General features: G+C 37.1%; 1 protein-coding gene and 1 pseudogene across 2 annotated transcripts in view; both read left to right on the forward strand.

Annotated features, from left to right (window-relative positions):
- The window catches only part of CPSF3 (cleavage and polyadenylation specific factor 3), a 63,606-nt gene that overhangs the window by 25,583 nt on the left and 18,780 nt on the right, over window positions 1-19,243 (forward strand). For both annotated transcript variants that reach the window (XM_020992607.2, XM_020992608.2), the window contains 4 exons: window positions 770-945; window positions 2,472-2,630; window positions 4,364-4,510; window positions 12,847-12,999. In XM_020992607.2, coding sequence (XP_020848266.1) covers window positions 770-945; window positions 2,472-2,630; window positions 4,364-4,510; window positions 12,847-12,999 — 635 coding nt within the window. The remainder of the gene's footprint in view (window positions 1-769; window positions 946-2,471; window positions 2,631-4,363; window positions 4,511-12,846; window positions 13,000-19,243) is intronic.
- On the forward strand, window positions 4,666-5,156 carry LOC110212611 (small ribosomal subunit protein eS12 pseudogene; annotated as a pseudogene).

The following is a 19,243-nucleotide window of genomic DNA, read 5'->3' on the forward strand; positions in this document are numbered from 1 at the left end:
GTCCTCCAGAAGTTTACAATCTAATGGGGGAAGATAACTGATGGGTAAAAGGGTTGAGGGGGATGGGAGAACGTATCCAACACAAAGGCATGGTGGAAAAGTCAGAGAAGTCTCAAAGGAATGTAGCCAGATGAGAAATGAGGAAAAGATTTTAATTTTTATAAAAGTATTTTTTCCCCTAGCCTTTCCTATTTTTCATGACACTTTTAGTAATTATCAAATGGTTATCATTTTGCCTAGTTACCAGTTTTTAAAGAAAATTAAGTTTAACAGTAAGTATAGTGTACCCCTAGATTGGGAGTACTACCTCTACCAGTGCAGGAATCCTTGGACACTGGCTAGGATGCTGACATGTCAAGTGAGTTGCCCAGGATCCCACAGCCACTAATTAGAATCACTTAATAATGCATTTTTTATTTTAAATATGTTCAAAATTTAAGCCACTTGCTGGCCAGTGTTTATTATTCCTTCTAAAGACATGTGGAATAATCTTTATCCTGTGTATTTTTGTGCTATGTTTAAATAATTACTTTGAGCTGTAAGTGGTTTGTTTTAAGACTAAATTGGAGGTTAGAAGTACTAGGTTAAAGTTTCCTAAGCTATTTTAAATTGTGTAGTGTTGTTTTGCTTTATGCATAGTGTTTTGAGCATTTAAAATATCTTATAAGTATAAAAATCTAAGCTTACCTTCAAATGAAACCTTGACTTTAAATTTTGATATCTTCATTTTAGTAGAGTGGAATTTTTACCTTGTAAAATTTCTTTCTAGATGAGTATTGGCAGAATCATCCAGAACTCCATGACATTCCAATATACTATGCATCATCTTTGGCTAAGAAGTGTATGGCAGTGTACCAGACCTATGTGAATGCCATGAATGACAAAATCCGCAAACAAATCAATATCAATAATCCTTTTGTTTTCAAACACATTAGTAATCTCAAGGTCAGTACATCTTGAAAAAAGAAATATTGATAGGGCATAAAAATCACTTCCATTTTACTTTGTCTTTTATCGTTACTATTTAGGTTTTTGTAGTTCAACTTGTTATTAAATTCTTGCCAAAATTTGTCTTAACAGCATAATTTTTAACTGATATGATCATGATATTTATAGCCAGAAGGGACTTTAAAAGTCATCTAGTACAATCTTGTCTTATAGATAAGGTAACTTAGGCCCAAAACGGTTTACTGATTTGCCTAAGATCAAACAGAGATAAGTAGCAAAGTCAAGATTTGAATACAAGTCTTCTGACTTGAAATCCATATGGTAAGTTTACTACTATTAAGTATCATACTGTATATGATATTTACTACTATTTTCCAGGCACTATGTTAGGTCCTGGGAATACAAAATATTTTTAAAAGGACAATACTTGCCCTCAACAAGCTTCTAATCTGATGGAGAAAGACAGTACTCAAGAGGAAACTAAAAAGCCTAGAGATTAAGGGAGTGTGGAAGAATGACAATATGATGGTAAAGTCAAGACCAAGTAGAGCCACTGGTGGCAAATGAAGAGATAACTCGGATTTTGAATCCTCTGTAAAGGGAGGCTATGGGAGAAGTTTTTACTTGGTTACAGTTTTAATTGGCAAAGAAAGGCAAAAGCAATTGAGATTTGAGGGGGAGAGCTGAAGCAACCTCCTGGGTGGGACATGACAAAAATGGTAATAGAAACCAAGCAGAGTGGCAAATAAAGGAAGTCCAGTATTTTTTCAACTGCACCATACTTTGAGAACCTGGAATAAATTGTGTTTTTTTCTTGACTTAAAAAAAAAACTTTAATGAGAATCATACTTAAATTTTTAGTAATAAGGCAGTTCAAAAGCATTCAAATTATTTCTGATTTGGATGATATCACAGTTGTTTGATTTTTCAGGGAAGAAATTTACCACTATAATGTTACTGTTTAACTCTTTCCAATGTGGGGAGAGGAGAGGAGATGGAACAACAAAAAGTGTTGTTTCTGAATCATTTTTGTAGTCCTCAAATTAACAAGTCACTTGTTTCTGGGATAACATCTACTCAAAATTTAATGTCTATAAGAGAAGACTCTGAAAAATTCTTCTTAACAGCCTAGTCATTATTCTGAAATCTAATTCTAATCACTGTTTTGAAGTTCTTTCTAAGCCAATAGTTATTACTGTTATTTTTTTTCCTATTCTCTTTGTTCCTTCTATATTTCCTTCTCATAATTTCCAGGGCTTCCTTTCCACCTGTGAACAACTATTGGTCATTGTAACAAAACCGTTCACTGGGTCATCTCTATCATTCTTGCTCTGAATTGTTCAGAAGCTTAAGAACTCAAAATTAGTTGTTACTTTATTGGTCAGTTAAGCTAATTAAGTATCTTTTAGTGGTGATTGATTTCACCCAGCTTGCTATTTGATATGTATGATACACTTTAAAAAAAGAGCATCCTTTATCAGACACTAATGATTAGCATACCTTTTATATCTCTTTTCTCTCAGAGCATGGATCATTTTGATGACATTGGCCCAAGTGTTGTGATGGCTTCGCCAGGTATGATGCAGAGTGGCTTATCCAGAGAATTATTTGAAAGTTGGTGTACTGATAAAAGAAATGGTGTAATTATAGCAGGATACTGCGTCGAGGGAACACTTGCCAAGGTCTGTTATGCTTAAGCTTTGCATTGTTTTTAATCATAATATGTATTTATAATATACATATAACCTTTCCCACTACATTAAATTAAAACTTATGCAATCTCAACTTATTTAGTTGCTTTTCCAATGTAAAGATACTTACCTAGTGGGTAGATTTTCATCTCTATGCAGTGATCAGCCAGGCGTTGTGGGGACATTCATGAAAAATGTGTTTCATCATTCCAAACATGACTGGAAGCATTGTCTTTCAGCTCCCACAAAATACCTTTAGTTTATGTAAATGAAAACTTTTCCTGGATTTCTAACTTTGCCAGCTGTCTATTATATCAAAAATCCTGAAGTTAAAAAACATTTTAAATTTATAAAATGTGTTCTGAGTTATTTTTTAAGATAGAAATAATTTCTTTTTTTCAGTTAATTTCTTTTTAGTTTGCAGCATTCACTTCCATAAGATTTTGAGTTCTAAATTTTCTCCCCATCTCTCCCCTCCCCCCACCCCAAGACAGCATGGATTCTGAATACCCCTTCTTCTAATCTGTCCTCCCTTCTGTCACTCTGTCCCTCCTTATCCCCTTATCCTTCTATTTTCCTGTAGGGCAGGATAGATCGATAGAAATAATTTCCTTTCAGAACTAACATCATAAAGGATGGTTAAATTCCTAGGTCACACTAAAAACCGAAAAAAAAGCTTCTGTATTCCGTAATGTACCTAAAATATGATAATGGCTTTAGTCCTGGGCCCCAGAGACTAAGGGTTGATAGTGTAAGAGGAGAAAGGTAATTTGCTGTCCTTTTCCTGGGCATAGGCATTACCTCGGGGGAAAAATTAACTGGCAAAGATTGTCTTTAGTGTCATCCCACTCTGATATCTATATCTTTCCCACTTTCGTCTACAAATGCTCCTCTCCCTAGGTCTCCAATGCCATCAAATTGCCTTAAGATACCCCTACTCCCAACTGTGACCTTACCCAGGCCTGCTGCACCTTCCAAAACATTGCATATTTCAAAATTTACTTAATTTACCCACTGCGTTAAAACTCCTATTCCATAAGTATTGATGTCAGCTAAAAGGTGTAAATGGCCAGTAATCTCCTTGACATCTTCATTTTGAAAATAATCCTTTAATACAAATGACTCTATTTGTAAAGAATTCAGGCAGTATAAGGGAAGATATTTTAAGTCAGGGAAGTCACTATATAGCAGATCTGACCTGTCAGCTTCCCTAAAATATTGTTGCTCTCCATGCTTTATCCCTTCCTTTATTTCTGAAATCTTATATTTCCTTAGCACCAGTGACAGCAGCAGTGAGGGCCTTGGGACTAGAATAGAAATTGTTTATTACTTAGGGATAAATGCTTGCCTATCTGAGAAAAATAGCTCTTCAGCATTTATTCAGTTAATGATAGTATAATATATGCTGTGCTAGAAACTCCTCATGCTGGCACAGAAGTTTATAAAAAAGGGAAATAGTGTTATACTATATATATATATATATATATATATATATATATATATATATATATATTTTTTTTTTTTAGGCAATTGGGGTTAAGTGACTTGCCCAGGGTCACACAGCTAGTAAGTGTCAAGTGTTTGGTCTGAGACCGGATTTGAACTCAGGTCCTCCTGATTTCAGGGCTGGTGCTCTATCCGCTGCATCACCTAGCTGCCCCTTATACTCTGTTTTCCAAAAAATAATTTTTGAATATATATATCTTCTGTCTTTGGTCTAATAGCATATCATGTCTGAACCTGAAGAGATCACTACCATGTCTGGACAGAAGCTGCCCCTGAAGATGTCTGTAGATTATATTTCTTTCTCGGCTCACACAGATTACCAGCAAACCAGCGAATTTATTCGAGCTTTGAAGCCTCCACATGTGGTTAGTGACCATTTCACTTGTGCCTAAATAATTTTTTTAATTCTCTAATCATTTAGGAATATAAGCCTGTAAGATAATATGACAAGGCATTTACAAGGAGATAAAGATAAATTATAGAGTAGTGTTTAAGAGGTCTAAGAGTTAGCTCTTTCCCTGTTGCCACTGAGTCAAGCAGGAGGCTCCCCGGTGTTTTCAAAATTTAGCTTCCTCTGTGAACCGCTGCCATGGCCGAGGAAGGCATTGCTGCTGGAGATGTAATGGACGTTAACACCGCTCTACAAGAAGTGCTGAAGACCACACTCATCCACGATGGCCTAGCTCGTGGAATTTGTGAAGCTGCCAAAGCCATGGACAAACGCCAAGCCCATCTTTGTGTTCTTGCTTCCAACTGTGATGAACCTGTGTATGTAAAGTTGGTTGAGGCCCTGTATGCTGAGCACCAAATCAACTTGATTAAGGTTGATGACAACAAGAAGCTGGGCAAATGGATAGGCCTCTGTAAAATTGACAGAGAGGAAAAGCCCCATAAAGTGGTTGGCTGCAGTTGCATTGTTGTTAAGGACAGTGGCAAGGAATCTCAGGCCAAAGATGTCATTGAAGAATATTTTAAATTCAAGAAATGAATAAAATAAAAGCCTTGGCCTGATTGGAGGGGAGTGTGTCTTAAGATTTAGATACCTGCAAAATAGTCTAAATAACATTTATTCTCCATTAAATTTAGCTTATTTGGCATTATCTAAAAATAATGGTACATCAGTCAGTCAATCAGCAAGAACTTATTGAACACCAGCACTGTGCCACTCACTGTGATAGGCGCTCAGGATCCAAAGACAAAATGTGAAATGATGCGCTGCTCCCAAGGAACTTATATTTTCTTTGGGGAGACAGCATATACGTAATATAAGTACATGCAGAGTAAGTACAAAATAAGTATTGGCTAGTTAAATACATGATATTCCTGGGCAGGAAAGTGATGTTTGAACTCTCTTGAAGAATTGCAGACGTTTTTGTGAGGCCAGAGTTGGAGAGAGTGCCTTATAGACTGAAGAGATGGCAAGTGCAAAAAACATGGAGATGGGACTTGAAATACTATGTTTGAGGAACAGGTAGAAGTACAGTTGGCCTAGGTTGTAGAAAGTGGGGAAAAGAGTAGTATATGAGGACTGAAAGATAGGTTGAAAACTAGTTGCAAAGGATGTTAAAAGCTAAACAAGGGATTTTGTTATTTATCTTAGAGGCAGTAAGAAGTTACTCTAGTTTATTGAGTAAGAGAGTGAAATGGTCAGATCATATTGAAAAATTATATTGGCAATTTGTGATTATGATTAGAGGGGGGAGACACTTGAGGCAGGGAGACAAGCCTAGGAGGCCTTTCCAATAGTCTGGGTAAAAAGTACTATGGGATTGAACTAAGATGGTGATTGTATGAGTAAAGAAAAAAGGTCAGATACGGAGGTGTTGTGGAGATAAAAATGGTTAGATTTGGCACTTGATTGGGTGTGTGGCATGAGAGAGAATGAAAAGTCAGCGCTAATGATGAATTTATAAACTTGGAGTATGGGAGAATGTTGATGCCTTTAATAGAAATGGGTGCCTTCAACCGAAATGGGGAAGTTAAAGAAAGGAAAATAATGAATTCAATTTTGGACATGTTGAGTTTGAGTTATCTCTAGGACATACAGGTTGAAAAATATACTAGACAGTTAATGATGCAGTACTGAAACTCAGGAAAAACTAGGGCCAGATATATAGACCTAGGAGTCATCTGCATAATGATAATAATTAAACTTATTTGAGCTAATAAGATCACTGAGAGTGTATATATACAAGAAAAGAGGGCCTAGGACAATGTCTCTAAGGACGTGAACAGTGAGGTGGTGTGATAAGGTAAGGCAGATGATGATTGTGTAAAGGAAACTGTAAAGGAATGGTCAGATAGGTAGGAGGGGACCCAAAAAAAAGCACTGTCACAAATTCACAGAGAAGAGAGACTAAGGGGAGAGAATTTTCAACAATGTCAGAGAGTAAAAGAATGATGAAGAGTGAGAAAAAACCGTCATATATGACATTTAAGAGATAGTAGTTTTGGAGATAGTTTTGATGATAGTAGTTTCAGCTGAGTGATGAGATTGAAAGCCAGATTGCAAAGGGTCGAGAGAAGTAAAGATGTTGACATCTTGTTCTAGGAATTTGGCTGGAAAAAGAGAGGGAAAAACATAGGATGAAACTTTGAGGGAATAGTAGGGTCTTTAAAACCCCCTAATGAGGGTTTTTTAAGAATATGGAGACTTGAACAAGTTTGAAAATGATAGGGATGGGACCTTTAGACAGAAATTGAAGATTGGAGAGGGCAAGGGGTAGTAATTGAGAAGCAATATGATAGAAAAGAAGAGAGGAGATTGGGTCAGGTGCATGTTTTTGAGAGTTTCTCCCCCCTCTTCTTTTCCTGTGACTCTAGGTCACTCAGCTAGGTGAGAGCTTGATGGCTGTCCAGAATCAGACAGGGCCTGGATTTGACCTTCAGGCCACAGTTTGCCAGCTGCTGATTTTGAACTCTGAAATAATGCTAACCATACAATAAAACATAGATAATGTTTATTTATGGTTTTCTGAGTCAATAATATGTAGCCCATAGGGAATCATTTCTATTTGAGTTTGACACCATTGTTCTAGAGATAACATAGGTTGGTTTAGTGGATAGAGCTCTAGACCTGGAGTCAGGTAGAAACTAGTTCAAATACATCGTCTGAGCAAGTCTCTAATATCGCTGAGCCTTAGTGTCCTCATCTGTAAAATGAGGATAATAATAGCACCTTCCTTCTAGAGTTGTTTTGAGAATAAAATGAGTCATGTTTGTAAAATACATTGCAAACCTTAAAGCATTATGTAATTGCTAGCTTTTATTATAGTCTCCTATTCTTCCAACTCCTCCTGTACCCCACCCTTTCTTAACATATTCTTCATTTTTACCTCCATTTCACTTATTTCCTGCTCTGTTACACTGTCACCACTTCTCTGCCCTCATTTTCTTCCCTTCCTAACTTTGACCCTATAGCTAATCACTTCCACCATACGCTGTTTTTACCTCTCTGATCTCGTGTTCCCTTGTCCCTTGTCTTGTTATACCCCCATCCCTGGGAGGTTTACCCCAACTACCTTGCCTGCTGGTTCAACTCATATATTGTTGAATGAGGCTGGAGAAGTCACCCAATTGGCCTGAGTGTTTCTTCAACAGATTTGTTATCTAATTTCAGTTCATCCCTCAGCACTACCAAGAATCCTTTTCTCATTCCCACAGAGGCTGTTTCAAACTCCTTTCTTCAAAGCTTCCTACACTCTCCTCAGGCAGCCTCCCAGTCTCAGCAACAACTGCTAATTCTCTCTCTTCCTAACTTCCTTTGATCTATTTCGTATTCATTTTATGTGTACTTATACATGAGTGTGTGTGTGTGCGTGCATGTGTATGTGTACGTACATGTTGTCTTCCCAAATAGAATGCACGTTTGTAAGAGCAGAAAATATTTTCCTCTCTTTTGTGGGAGTGGGAGTGGGAATGGGGGTGGGGAGGTGTTTGTATCTTCAGCACCTAGCACAGTACCTAACATATTGAAGTTGATTAGGGTAAGAAAAAGGGAATAACACTAATAAAGCACCTACTATGTGTCAAGTAGTATGCTAAGTGATTTTTACAAATGTTTTCTCATTTGATCCTCACAACAACCCAGGGAAGTAGGTGCTATTGTTATCCTCATATTATAGTTAAGGAAACTGATGCAAAGAGAGAGTATAAGTAACTTACTAGGGTCACATAGCTCTTGTCTAAAGCCAAGTTGGAACTGTATCCACGATGCTATCTAGCTACCTCAGTTAATTGACTGATTAATAAATATGTGTTGATTAAGAAAATAAAGCATGTCCCCAAAGTCTTAGTACAGTTTTAAGTCATTTAGCACTAAGACTTTTCTGTCACCTTGCAGAGCCCATCCTTTGGGCACACCCTTTTCTTACCTATTCTGTTCCTCAAAACTCTTTAGTAAGCTGACCAGAGATCTCCTTTCCAAACATTGCACATCACTCCCCTTCATGCACCTATTTCCATTAAAATTGGCCTAATTCCTAGATAAGTGCACTTTTCCTTCTGTGATCCTTAATGTGGCAATAGCCACAGCATATACTCTCAGGTGCACTTGCACTGCACTGTTTTTTATGCTCTTTTGAGTACTGTGGGAGAAGTTGTTCATTCATGATGTTTATAACAGACACTAAGTTCTTTGAAATATGTTTTTATATTATTTGTTATTATTAGCTCACATTTATTTTCGTGTTTTAAGGTTTATTATTATAAGAGATTTCTGAGAAGTAGGTAGTGCAAGCATATTTTATAGATGAGTAAATAGAGACATGTAGCAGGATCCTCCAGCTAGAAAGTTGTAGAAAAGGGACTCAACCCTCTATCTTAATCATAGGACTTGGAGCTGGGAGGAAGCCTAGAAATCATTTAGTTTGACTTCCTCTTACTGATGAAGAAGCAGAATTCCAGAGCTTAAATGAATTAGAATCTTTCATTTTTATTTCCACAATGTACAAATACATTTTTTTCAATTTATACTACACCCCTAAATCTTTACTACTACTGGAAGGGACTTTAGAAGTCATCTAGTCCAATCCTTTCATTTTGCATAGGCCCAGAATGGGTAATTACTTAGTCATCAGAGTCACACAGGTAGTAAACGACAGAACCAGGATTTCTTCCTCTGATTCCAAGTCTGCTGCTCTTTCCTTCCAATGGACATATTGTCCTACCATCCTCCCAAAAAATGACAAAGAAGAGAAAAAATCCCCTAAGAAGGAGGAAATAGAGGGACAGTAGTCCCTTAGTACCTTCGAAATTGTGTCAACTCCTGCATAGACCTTCTTTGTGTGTACTTACTCTGATTCAACTACTTTTCCTATCTTCTTTGTTTTCAGTAGGGACATTTATATTTTTATTGTTAATACAAAGACAAAAATGAAACAGTTTCTGACCTCAAAGTCATGAGGAACCTTTAAGATCAGGAAAGGCTTCAGGTAGCCTGTGGCACTTGAGCAGAGCTTCTAAAGTAACAGATTGTGAGAGTTAGAATTGAGATAGGAAAGCATTTCAGGCATGAGAAACGGCCACTATAAAGGTAAAGAGATAGGAGATGGGTAACAATGGCACCTGGCAGATAGGTGGGGCAGTGGATAGAGCATTGAGCCAGGAATCAGAAAGACCTGAGTTCAAATCTGCTCTCAGAGACTTACTAGCTGTGTGACCCTGGGCAAGTCTCTTAACCCTGAATGCTTCAGTTTCCTCTTCTGTAAAATGAACTTGAGAAGGAAAGGGCAAACTATTCCAGTAGGTTTACCAAGAAAACCCCAAGTGGGGTCACAAAGAGTTGGACACAAGTGAAATGACTCAACAACAAAAATAGCAAAAAGGCGATTTTGTCTGGTCAAAAGAGTGGCAAGGTAGATAATCTGTAGTAAGGTTGTGAAAGTTAGTTGGTCTCTGGTTGTAAGGGTCTTTAAAAGCCAAACAGAGGAGCTTATATTGGATACTAACTTTCCCATTAAGAAAAATCACTCGCGGAAGATGGATTGGAGAGTGGAAAGACTTAAGGCAGGGAGGCCAGGGACGCGATGATTGCAGTAGAGCAGGGAGAAGTGAAGAGTTTCAGGAACTAGGGTCTTAGCTGTGTGCATAAAGAAAGGGACATATGGGAGAAATATTGTGAAGGGGGAAATGCCAAAATTTGGTAACTGATTGAATATGTGGGGTGAGGGAGTGAAGTGTCTATGATAATGCCAAAAAAGTTTGAAAATGCAGAGGACTGGGAGGAGGACTCAGGTATTAAGTTCTGAGTTAGACATAATAAGTTTGAGATTCCTTCAGTATGGTATAGTGGTTAAAGCACTAGATCTGGGTTCAGGAAGGCTTCAGTTTAAATCATGTCTCACACACTAGCAAAGTGATCCTGGGAAAGTCATTTAACTCCTTTTTATGCTTTAGTTTCCTCATATGTAAAAGGAGAGTGAACTTCATGGCTTATAAGTTCCCTTCCTGCTATAGATCTGTGATATCTAGATTTAACGTACTAAAAAGCTTATAGAACTTAAATCCTACTATAAAATAATTTTCACGGGAAAAAAAGATATAAATAAATGGGAAGATATTTAATATCCATGGTTGATCCATGCCTGTATAGTACAACTATACTGAGACTGCTTTCTTTCAAATAATCTGTAAATTTAACACTACCAGTAAAATTGCTAAGAATATGCTTTATAGAATGAGACAAAAAGAATAACAGAATTCACATGGTGAAACAGGTTATAAATATGTAGGAAAATGATGGAGAAAGGAATGTTTTGTGGTTGTGGCATAAGCAGGTCTCAGATTATCCAGTAAAGTTATAAGTATAAAAACTGTTTGGTACTGGTGAACAGAAAAGTTTGTCAGTGTCATAGATTAGGTAAGTAACATTTAGAAGCACACAGGAATTTAATCTTTGATAAATCCAAATATACATTAGAATTACAGGTAAAGATTGCTCAACAAGAATAGCAGGGAAAATTAGAAAGTAGTCAAGCAGGGACAGCTAGGTGGCGCAGTGGATAGAGCTCCATCCTTGGAGTCAGGAGGACCTGAGTTCAAATGTGGCCTCAGACACATAACACCTACTAGCTGTGTGACCCTGGGCAAGTCACTTAACCCCATTGCCCAGCCAAAGAAAAGAAGAAAAGAAAGTAGTCAAGCAAAAAAGAATAGTTTTGAAGCAGCATTTATACCATGTGTCATAATTTATTCAAAATGCATAAGCTAAATATAAAGTCTCACTATTAAAAAGTAAGAGGACAAGGAAAGTTGTTAGAATTAGATTGAATTCCTACTGTGCCATGGCATAGAGAAAATTGTACAAAACCAAATAGACTACTTGCATATAAAACAATATTACAAGGGAAAATAACTTTGAAAAACTTAAGAATTCAAATCAATACAGTGATCAATTTTGATTCTAGAGGGCCAATCATGAAGCATGCTACCTACCAACTGACATGGCCAGTGTGGGCATTTGTGTTGTTTGACTGTGCATGTTTATTATAAGGGATTTGTTCCATACACCACCACACCATCCCACACCCCACCTCCAATTTTGGGTTGGAAAAAGAAGGGAGTATGAGGATAAAATAGCAAAAAAAGGAACATTGAAAGATCTTTTATAAAAATGAACTTAAGAAACCGTTCCCTTCATCATTTCTTATAGCACAGTAGTATTCTATTACATTCATGTATAATAATTTGTTTGTCCATTCTGTGTTTAATGGGCACCCCGTCAATTTCCAGTTCTTTATTACCACAAAAAGAAGTACTTTTTGTACATCCTTTGTTAGATAGTTTGTTTTGCTTAGGACCTCTCTCTCACTTCATATACCCTCCTTATTCCTCTTTCTTTCTGTCTTTATACAAAATACTGTAAAAATTATGCAGAGGATGGTTTCAGAGAAACCTAGAAGACTTATATGAACTGATGCTGAATAAAGTTAGCAGAACCAGGAGAACAGTTTATACAGTAAAAATATTATAGACAACTTTGAAAGACTTAAGAACTCAGATCAGTTCTGTGACCAAGCACAGTTCAAAAGAGTTCAGGGTGAAACATGCTACCACATGCCACCTGACAGAGAGGTGATGAACTCTTGAGTGCAGCATGAGACATTTTTGAGGGGATATTGCCAGTATAGGTGCTTGACTGTACATGTTTTTAACAGGGATTTTGTTATTCTTTCTCATGCTTGGGGGTGGCACAGATAGTAAAGGAGGTAGAAGGGAAAGAAGGTAGATTTTCATTGTTTGGAAATAAGAAAATTTTAAGTTTTTTTTCGCAACTTGAAGAACATATAAACACAATGTACAGAAGGAAGGGGGAGGACATAAAGAATCACAAACAAATAGGTTAGCTTTTTAAGTTACATGTTGAATTTATTACTTATTTTTAAAGAAAACCTAGCTGTGTGCAATAGAGATTTGCAGTTTCTTTTTCTAATTTGTCTGTGGAAATGCCCATTTCATTTGCTGTTTATTAATTTCAGAAACATTTTAATTAAAAAGCAAAACAAAAAAAAAGATAAAAATGCTTCCATCTCCTATTGCAGTTTAATGTATATCCTAAAGCAGTAAAACCACGGTTTTTTAATCAGTATTTTAGGTATTTCCCTAATTCATACTAGCTCATTAGTTGAGTAAATGAAAATATTACTCAGATATTAGCTGAATAAGTAAAGATTCTTTAATGTGTAATATTTTTTCCATCTAGATACTGGTGCATGGAGAGCAGAATGAAATGGCAAGATTGAAAGCAGCATTGATAAGAGAATACGAAGATAATGATGAGGTTCACATAGAAGTTCACAATCCTCGAAATACTGAAGCAGTAACATTAAATTTCCGAGGAGAAAAATTAGCCAAGGTATGAGGTTAGCCTTCTTAATAAAAATCGAGGATTTTCTTCATTAGGATTATATATTTCTTCAGAGAAGTCAACTTTTAATCCATTTGAGATTATTGCTTTAAGAGCCGTTCTATATGTTGTCTGTGTAGGATGAGCTAAACATAGTGTAATCAGTAAGCAGTTTTTAAGTGCCTACAATGAGCTAGGTGCTGTGATAGGCACTAGAGAGATAACAAAGACAAAATCCTTGCCCTCAAGGACCTTAAATTATATCTGATATTAGAATTTTATTTCAAAGTACTTGCTACCTTGTATGACCTTAGGCAAGTTAATTAGCTTTTTTGTGCCCCAGTTTCCTCATCTGTGAAATAAAGGAATTTGGACTAGAGGTCCCTTTTACTTATAAATCTATGATCTTTTCATGTTTGCTGCCGATTAATCATTCTCATACATGCAAATACTTGTTCTCATTCCACATGGTTTAAATTTTAAGTGTGACACTTAATTGCTCTTAAATGATTCCTACAACTATTAGTCAGTGTTTAACTCAGTTTATGGCATTACCCTTTCAAAACAGACTGTTAATCAGTTTTATTTCCAGTTTCATTAACCCTTCCCAGGCTATAACCACCTCTTCATTTCTGAAAATCTAAAGATAAAGACTTCACATATAGGGGTAAACTCAGTACTTCTTAGAACCAAGTGCTGTGCTATCAGAGCTTCAAATAATTGCCTATCAGTGCTTTCTTTTCTTTCTTTCTTTCTTTCTTTCTCTTCTTTTACTTTTTTTTTGTGGGTGGGGGTGTACTAATGAATTTTGAGCTATAAAACAACATTAATTTCTTATGGACTTTTTTTTATCAATGTGGAGTCATTTATGAAGAATTATTCATTTGAGTTCCTACTTTTTTTTTTGTAAATAAGCTCAGCACCTTTTATTAAAAAATAATAATAGTTACAAAAAAGAAATACAGTATCTCTATGTACAGTCCCCAATGCTACCCAGTGCTTTAGGACTCTCTTCTGTGGGTGCCTGATGCATCACAGAGGCTGGGGCACCAAAGCCATGCTTGTGACGGCCCCTCCTTGATGACTACCCATTTTGACTCTGGGCATCCTGGCACACTGAGACCTGTGACCTATCCCAATTTAATATCCAGCAGGGAGAGAGGAGGGATAAGATTTAGAGCTAGAAAGGAGAGCTAGGAGAACATCTAGTTCAAATCCCTTGTTTCACAAATTGGGAAGCCGAGGCCCAGGAAGATTAAAGATGGGAAGGACACAAGGCGGGAGGGGGGTTGGAGGGGAGGAGAAAAGCCTGGAAAAACTTTGAAAGGTAAATGCTTCAAAGAATCCTCAAAGGAGAAGGGGCCAGATGCACTGGACCCATTCATAAAAGGAGAACTGTCCAGCCAAGAAGGCTCTTGAGAAAGTGGGGCACTTGAAAAAGGAAGAGAAAGACTATTTTCTTTCTCTGTTAGCAGTCCACTAGTAGAAATGGCCCCAGCCCCAAAGTGGCAGAGCCCTTTGGGGCTAAGGTTTCTTCTCTGAGAAGAGAGGGACCTGCTAAATTTCTCAATTGGCCACAGGCTGAAATCCAGGAGCCAAGCATCATTGGCTAATGACACCTCCCCACTTCCCTTCCCTTCCATCCAGCTGCTTTTGCCTCTGAAGAAGGCAGGCAGGGAGTAGGGGGCTCACGTTCAGTACGTCTCAGCTGCCTGCCCCTGCTCTCCCAGCTGGAATAGCTGAGGGCATCCTCCTCCACAGGGCCAGCTAATGATTTCTCCCAGGGGGCCAAGTTTTATGAGGAAGAAGGTGTCCTTCCCCCCAAGGGAGTCACAGGCTTAAGTCAATGGCCAATTCAGTACTCCTGTAGAAGGCATTGAGCTTAGAGCCTATTTGAACCTGGGGGAGGAGGGCACATACCACTTATCTCATCTTCCTTTCCTCACTTGAATTTGAGTTCCTACTTTTTAACAAGATAACAGTACTTTGAAGATTAAGAAGTAAAATATTCACAAGCCTTGGCCATAAGGGCCACAGGAAATCTATCTTCAGTCAGCATCTCTCCTATAAAAATCTTTTCAGGCTAGCTAAAGAATCTGAGGAATATGGCTGTTAATGATTTGTCTGAAGTTATAAATAGCAGTCATCTATGTTTGTATTGATTTTAGCTTGACATTCTTTTCATACATAATGAATCAGGCAAGGAGGAACCAGTTAATGAATATTACAATTAATGTCCTTTCTTGTCACCAGTGCCTTAGAACATCCAAAGATTGATTCAAAAGTGTTGGAAGTATTGAGTGAATATTTCCTGTATTTGCTTTCAACATTTAGGATATACTCTTCTACAAAATAACTTGTGGGAAAGTTTTTGTCTTTGCAAAATTAAACAAGCTTATGCTGAATGTCTAGAACTCTATAGCATTTGCTTAAAAGGTCAGTGTAGTAGAAAAGTTAGGCTCCAGCTGAAAGTATATGTAACTAAAATCATTTGTTTAACTCATCTGTTTCTGGATAATTTATCCTTTTTTCATTGGTGCCATTTGTATTTCTTCTTATAGCATACCAAGAGTTTATATATTAGAATACAAATGTAGTGATTCCATTGTCGTTGATGGGAAAAAAAGAGGTAGTTGTAGAAAGATTGACAGTTTCTTAACATTTTTCATGTTTGTTGTCCTTCTTCCACTTTTATTCTTAATTATTCACTGGACAGTTTTCTGCCATATTTTGTGCAAAATCATTTTCCCCACTACTGCCTTATTGCTATTTTGTGAGGCAGTAACTTGTTCATTATGTTATACTCTGTAAGATATTGCACATACAGACAGTTCTCACTTTACATAAGTGGACCATTCTGCAGACCTCTGTGTAAAGCACTTTTTAAGTAATATTTGCTCATGGACATTGAGAGGGGGCAGTACAAGGAGGCCAGCACATGGTTCAAGGACATGTGAGGCCAAAGGATACAGAAGCAAGAGCAGGAGGAGGAATACATGTGAGCTGGGGACAGACACATGGGTGGGTGGGCAGAATGGGGCAAATGTCTTGTCTCTGAGTGCAAGAGCTCTCAAGCCACGCCCACATTTCAGAAGTGCCATTGGTAATCTCGCCATACATTCATTCTTGTCTTTCACTTGGAGGATTTTTTTGTTTTTTGAGGAGGAGGGGTAGGTTGGGAGGCCGTAGAGTGCCAAGCCAAGGGGCAGGAGCAGAGAGAGAGAGAACATAGTACTGTACAGTAAAGTTAACGTAAGTTTGGGGGGAGGAATTGGGGGGATTGGAATGCAAATTTCTTTCAAAATTCTGTATGTGGAGTCATCTTTGCATGTTGCAAATTTTCATAGAGCAAGAATTGTCTGTAAGTTTAATATTCTGAACCAGTGTCCTTGGTTTCCATATCTTTCCACTTCAGAAGATCAAGTGTTTGCTGGCTGAGGCCATTTTTAAAACACTGAGATCTTTTGTTGTGTTTACTTTATATTAGTTCTATATTTGTTCAGTTTCCAAAGAGAGTTATGGTCATTTGTGTTATTATCTACTTTCCAGAATCTGTTTTATCTATTACCTTTTTTTGAACATTAATATGTCAGGTTAGAGCTGTTTTAATTGCATGCCTCATCATCTCATCTTTAGATATTTCTTATTTGGTGTTGTTAGCTTTAACAGGTTGCTCCTCTTGACTTGTATATCTAGGTAGCTGATTCAAAAATAACATTTCTATCTGTCCTCTACTACATCTTCCTTGTCATAGAAGTCATCAGATGTTAAAAGTGTATGTTGACTTAGTTTGGGACACCTTGACAGATTCTTTGTGAGATTCCTCTACCTTAGCTTCTTCAAATTACATAAGCTGCAGTTATCGTTACATTGGTCTTTTTCATGAGTATGACAAGGTGAGATGACTCACTAGGAAATGATGTTTCTTGTTGTCATGAACGCATAATCAAATCAATTCTATTTGCCTCTTCAGAGAGAACCCATGAGCCATCCTTCTATTAATATTTATAGTGATTTAAGTCCTCCAGTGGTATGTCTGCTCATTGGTAATTAGACAAGAAGCTCATTATTATTAATAGTTAATGTTGATAATTCAAAGCTATATGATTCTTAACATTCTGCCCCCTTTTCTTTCACCAATGTACTATCATTGCAGAAGTGAAAGAGGCTAATTCAACATTGTGAGCCAGACACTTTTAATTTTCCATTTCATGAGTTACCATGACCAAAGGATTCATCACCTAGTGGCCAGTCTTCTAGTGATAAATCTTTCCATACCTAGCTAGGCTTTTAGTCAGACAGTAGCTAATACTCTATGTAGCTCTTTCAGAACTTGTGTTCATAGACATTGTCTTCCAGAATTCAGGATAAGGCATTGGAGTAGCAGTACTTTTTGTGATACGTATAAGTGAAACTGCACATAAATTATTCTGTAACTTAGAAAATTCTATAACCCTATTTGGGCTGTTAGACACAGTTTCTTGCTTTTTGTTTTTGGTGAGGCAGTTGGGGTTAAGTGACTTGCCCCAAGTCACACAGCTAGTAAATGTCAAGTGTCTGAGGCTGGATTTGAACTCAGGTCCTCCTGACTCCAAGGCCGGTTCTCTATCATCTGTGCCACCTAGCTGCCCCTAGACAGAGTTTCTTTATATCTTTTGAGCCGTCATACTTTTTCTCCCATCATTTTCTTGTATCAGCAAAAGTCAGGACAAAAGACTTGAAAATACTTTGGCCTCTGGTTGTTCATTTTAGATCTGCATTTGATCACGTACTTTAGCGAGAGATGTTTTCAGTTGTTTGTTGTACCTGTTCCTATGAAAAACAGTAGAGAGCATAGAAGTAAATGGAATCTTCCTTAAAATAATGAATAGCATCTATCTAAAACCTTCAGCAAGCATCATATGTAATAGGGACAAGCTAGAAGCATTTCCAGTAAGATCAGGGGTGAAACAAAGATGTCCATTATCACCACTGTTGTTCAAAATCATACTGGAAACATTAGCTTTAGCAATAAGAGAAGAAAAAGAAATTGAAGGTATTAGAATAGGCAAAGAAAAAACAAAGCTATCACTCTTTGCAGATGATATGATGATATACTTAGAGAATCCTAGAGAATCAAGTGAAAAACTACTTGAAATAATAAACAACTTTAGCAAAATTGCAGACTATAAAATAAACCCACATAAATCATCAGCATTTCTCTATATTACCAACAAAGCCCAACAGCAAGAGATAGAAAGAGAAATTCCGTTTAAAGTTACTGTAGACATTATAAAATGTTTAGGAGTCTACCTACTGAAACAAACCCAGGAACTATGTGAACACAATTACAAAATGCTTTTCACACAAAGTCAGATCTAAATAATTGGAAAAACATCAGTTGCTCATGGATAGGCTGAGCTAATGTAATAAAAATGACAATTCTACCTAAGCTAATTTACTTATTCAGTGCCATACCAATCAAACTACCAAAAAATTATTTTATGGAGTTAAAAAAAATAGTAACAAAATTCATTTGGAAGAACAAAAGGTCCAGAATATGAAGGGAACTAATGAAAAGGAGAAGGTGGCCTAGCAATTCCAGATCTTAAATTGTATTAATAGCAGCAGTCATCAAAACTGCTTGGTACTGGCTAAGAAATAGAGTGGGTGGATCAGTGAAATAGATGAAATATGCAAGACACAGTAGTGAATGACGGTAGTAATCTATTATTTGATAAACCCAAAGACCCCAGCTTCTGGGATAAGAACTCATTCTTTGATAAAAACTGCTGGGAAAACTGGAAAAGAATATGGCAGAAACTAGGCATAGACCAAAATGTCACACCATATACCAAGATAAAGTCAAAATGGATTCAGGATTTAGATATAAAGGCTGATATTGTAAGCAAACTGGGAGAGCAAGGAATAGTTTACCTATCAGATCTATGGAAAACAGAAGAATTCATGACCAAACAGGAGATAGAGAACGTTACAGAAAAGCAAAATGGATAGCTTTGATTACATTAAATTGAAAAGTTTTTGTACAAACAAAGCTAATGCAACCAAGATTAGAAGGAAAGTAGAAAATTGGGAGGGGCTGCTAGGTGGTGCAGTGGATAGAGCACGGGCTCTGACGTCAGGAAGACCTAAGTTCAAATCAGGCCTCAGACCAAACACTTGACACTTACTAGCTGTGTGACCCTGGGCAAGTCACTTAAACCCAATTGCCTTTAAAAAAAAAAAAGAAAGAAAAGAAAATTGGGAAAGAATT

The sequence above is a fragment of the Phascolarctos cinereus genome, unplaced genomic scaffold (genome assembly GCF_003287225.1).
Source record: "Phascolarctos cinereus isolate Bilbo 61053 unplaced genomic scaffold, phaCin_HiC Scaffold_2;HRSCAF=192, whole genome shotgun sequence".
NCBI classification, from domain to species: domain Eukaryota; kingdom Metazoa; phylum Chordata; class Mammalia; order Diprotodontia; family Phascolarctidae; genus Phascolarctos; species Phascolarctos cinereus.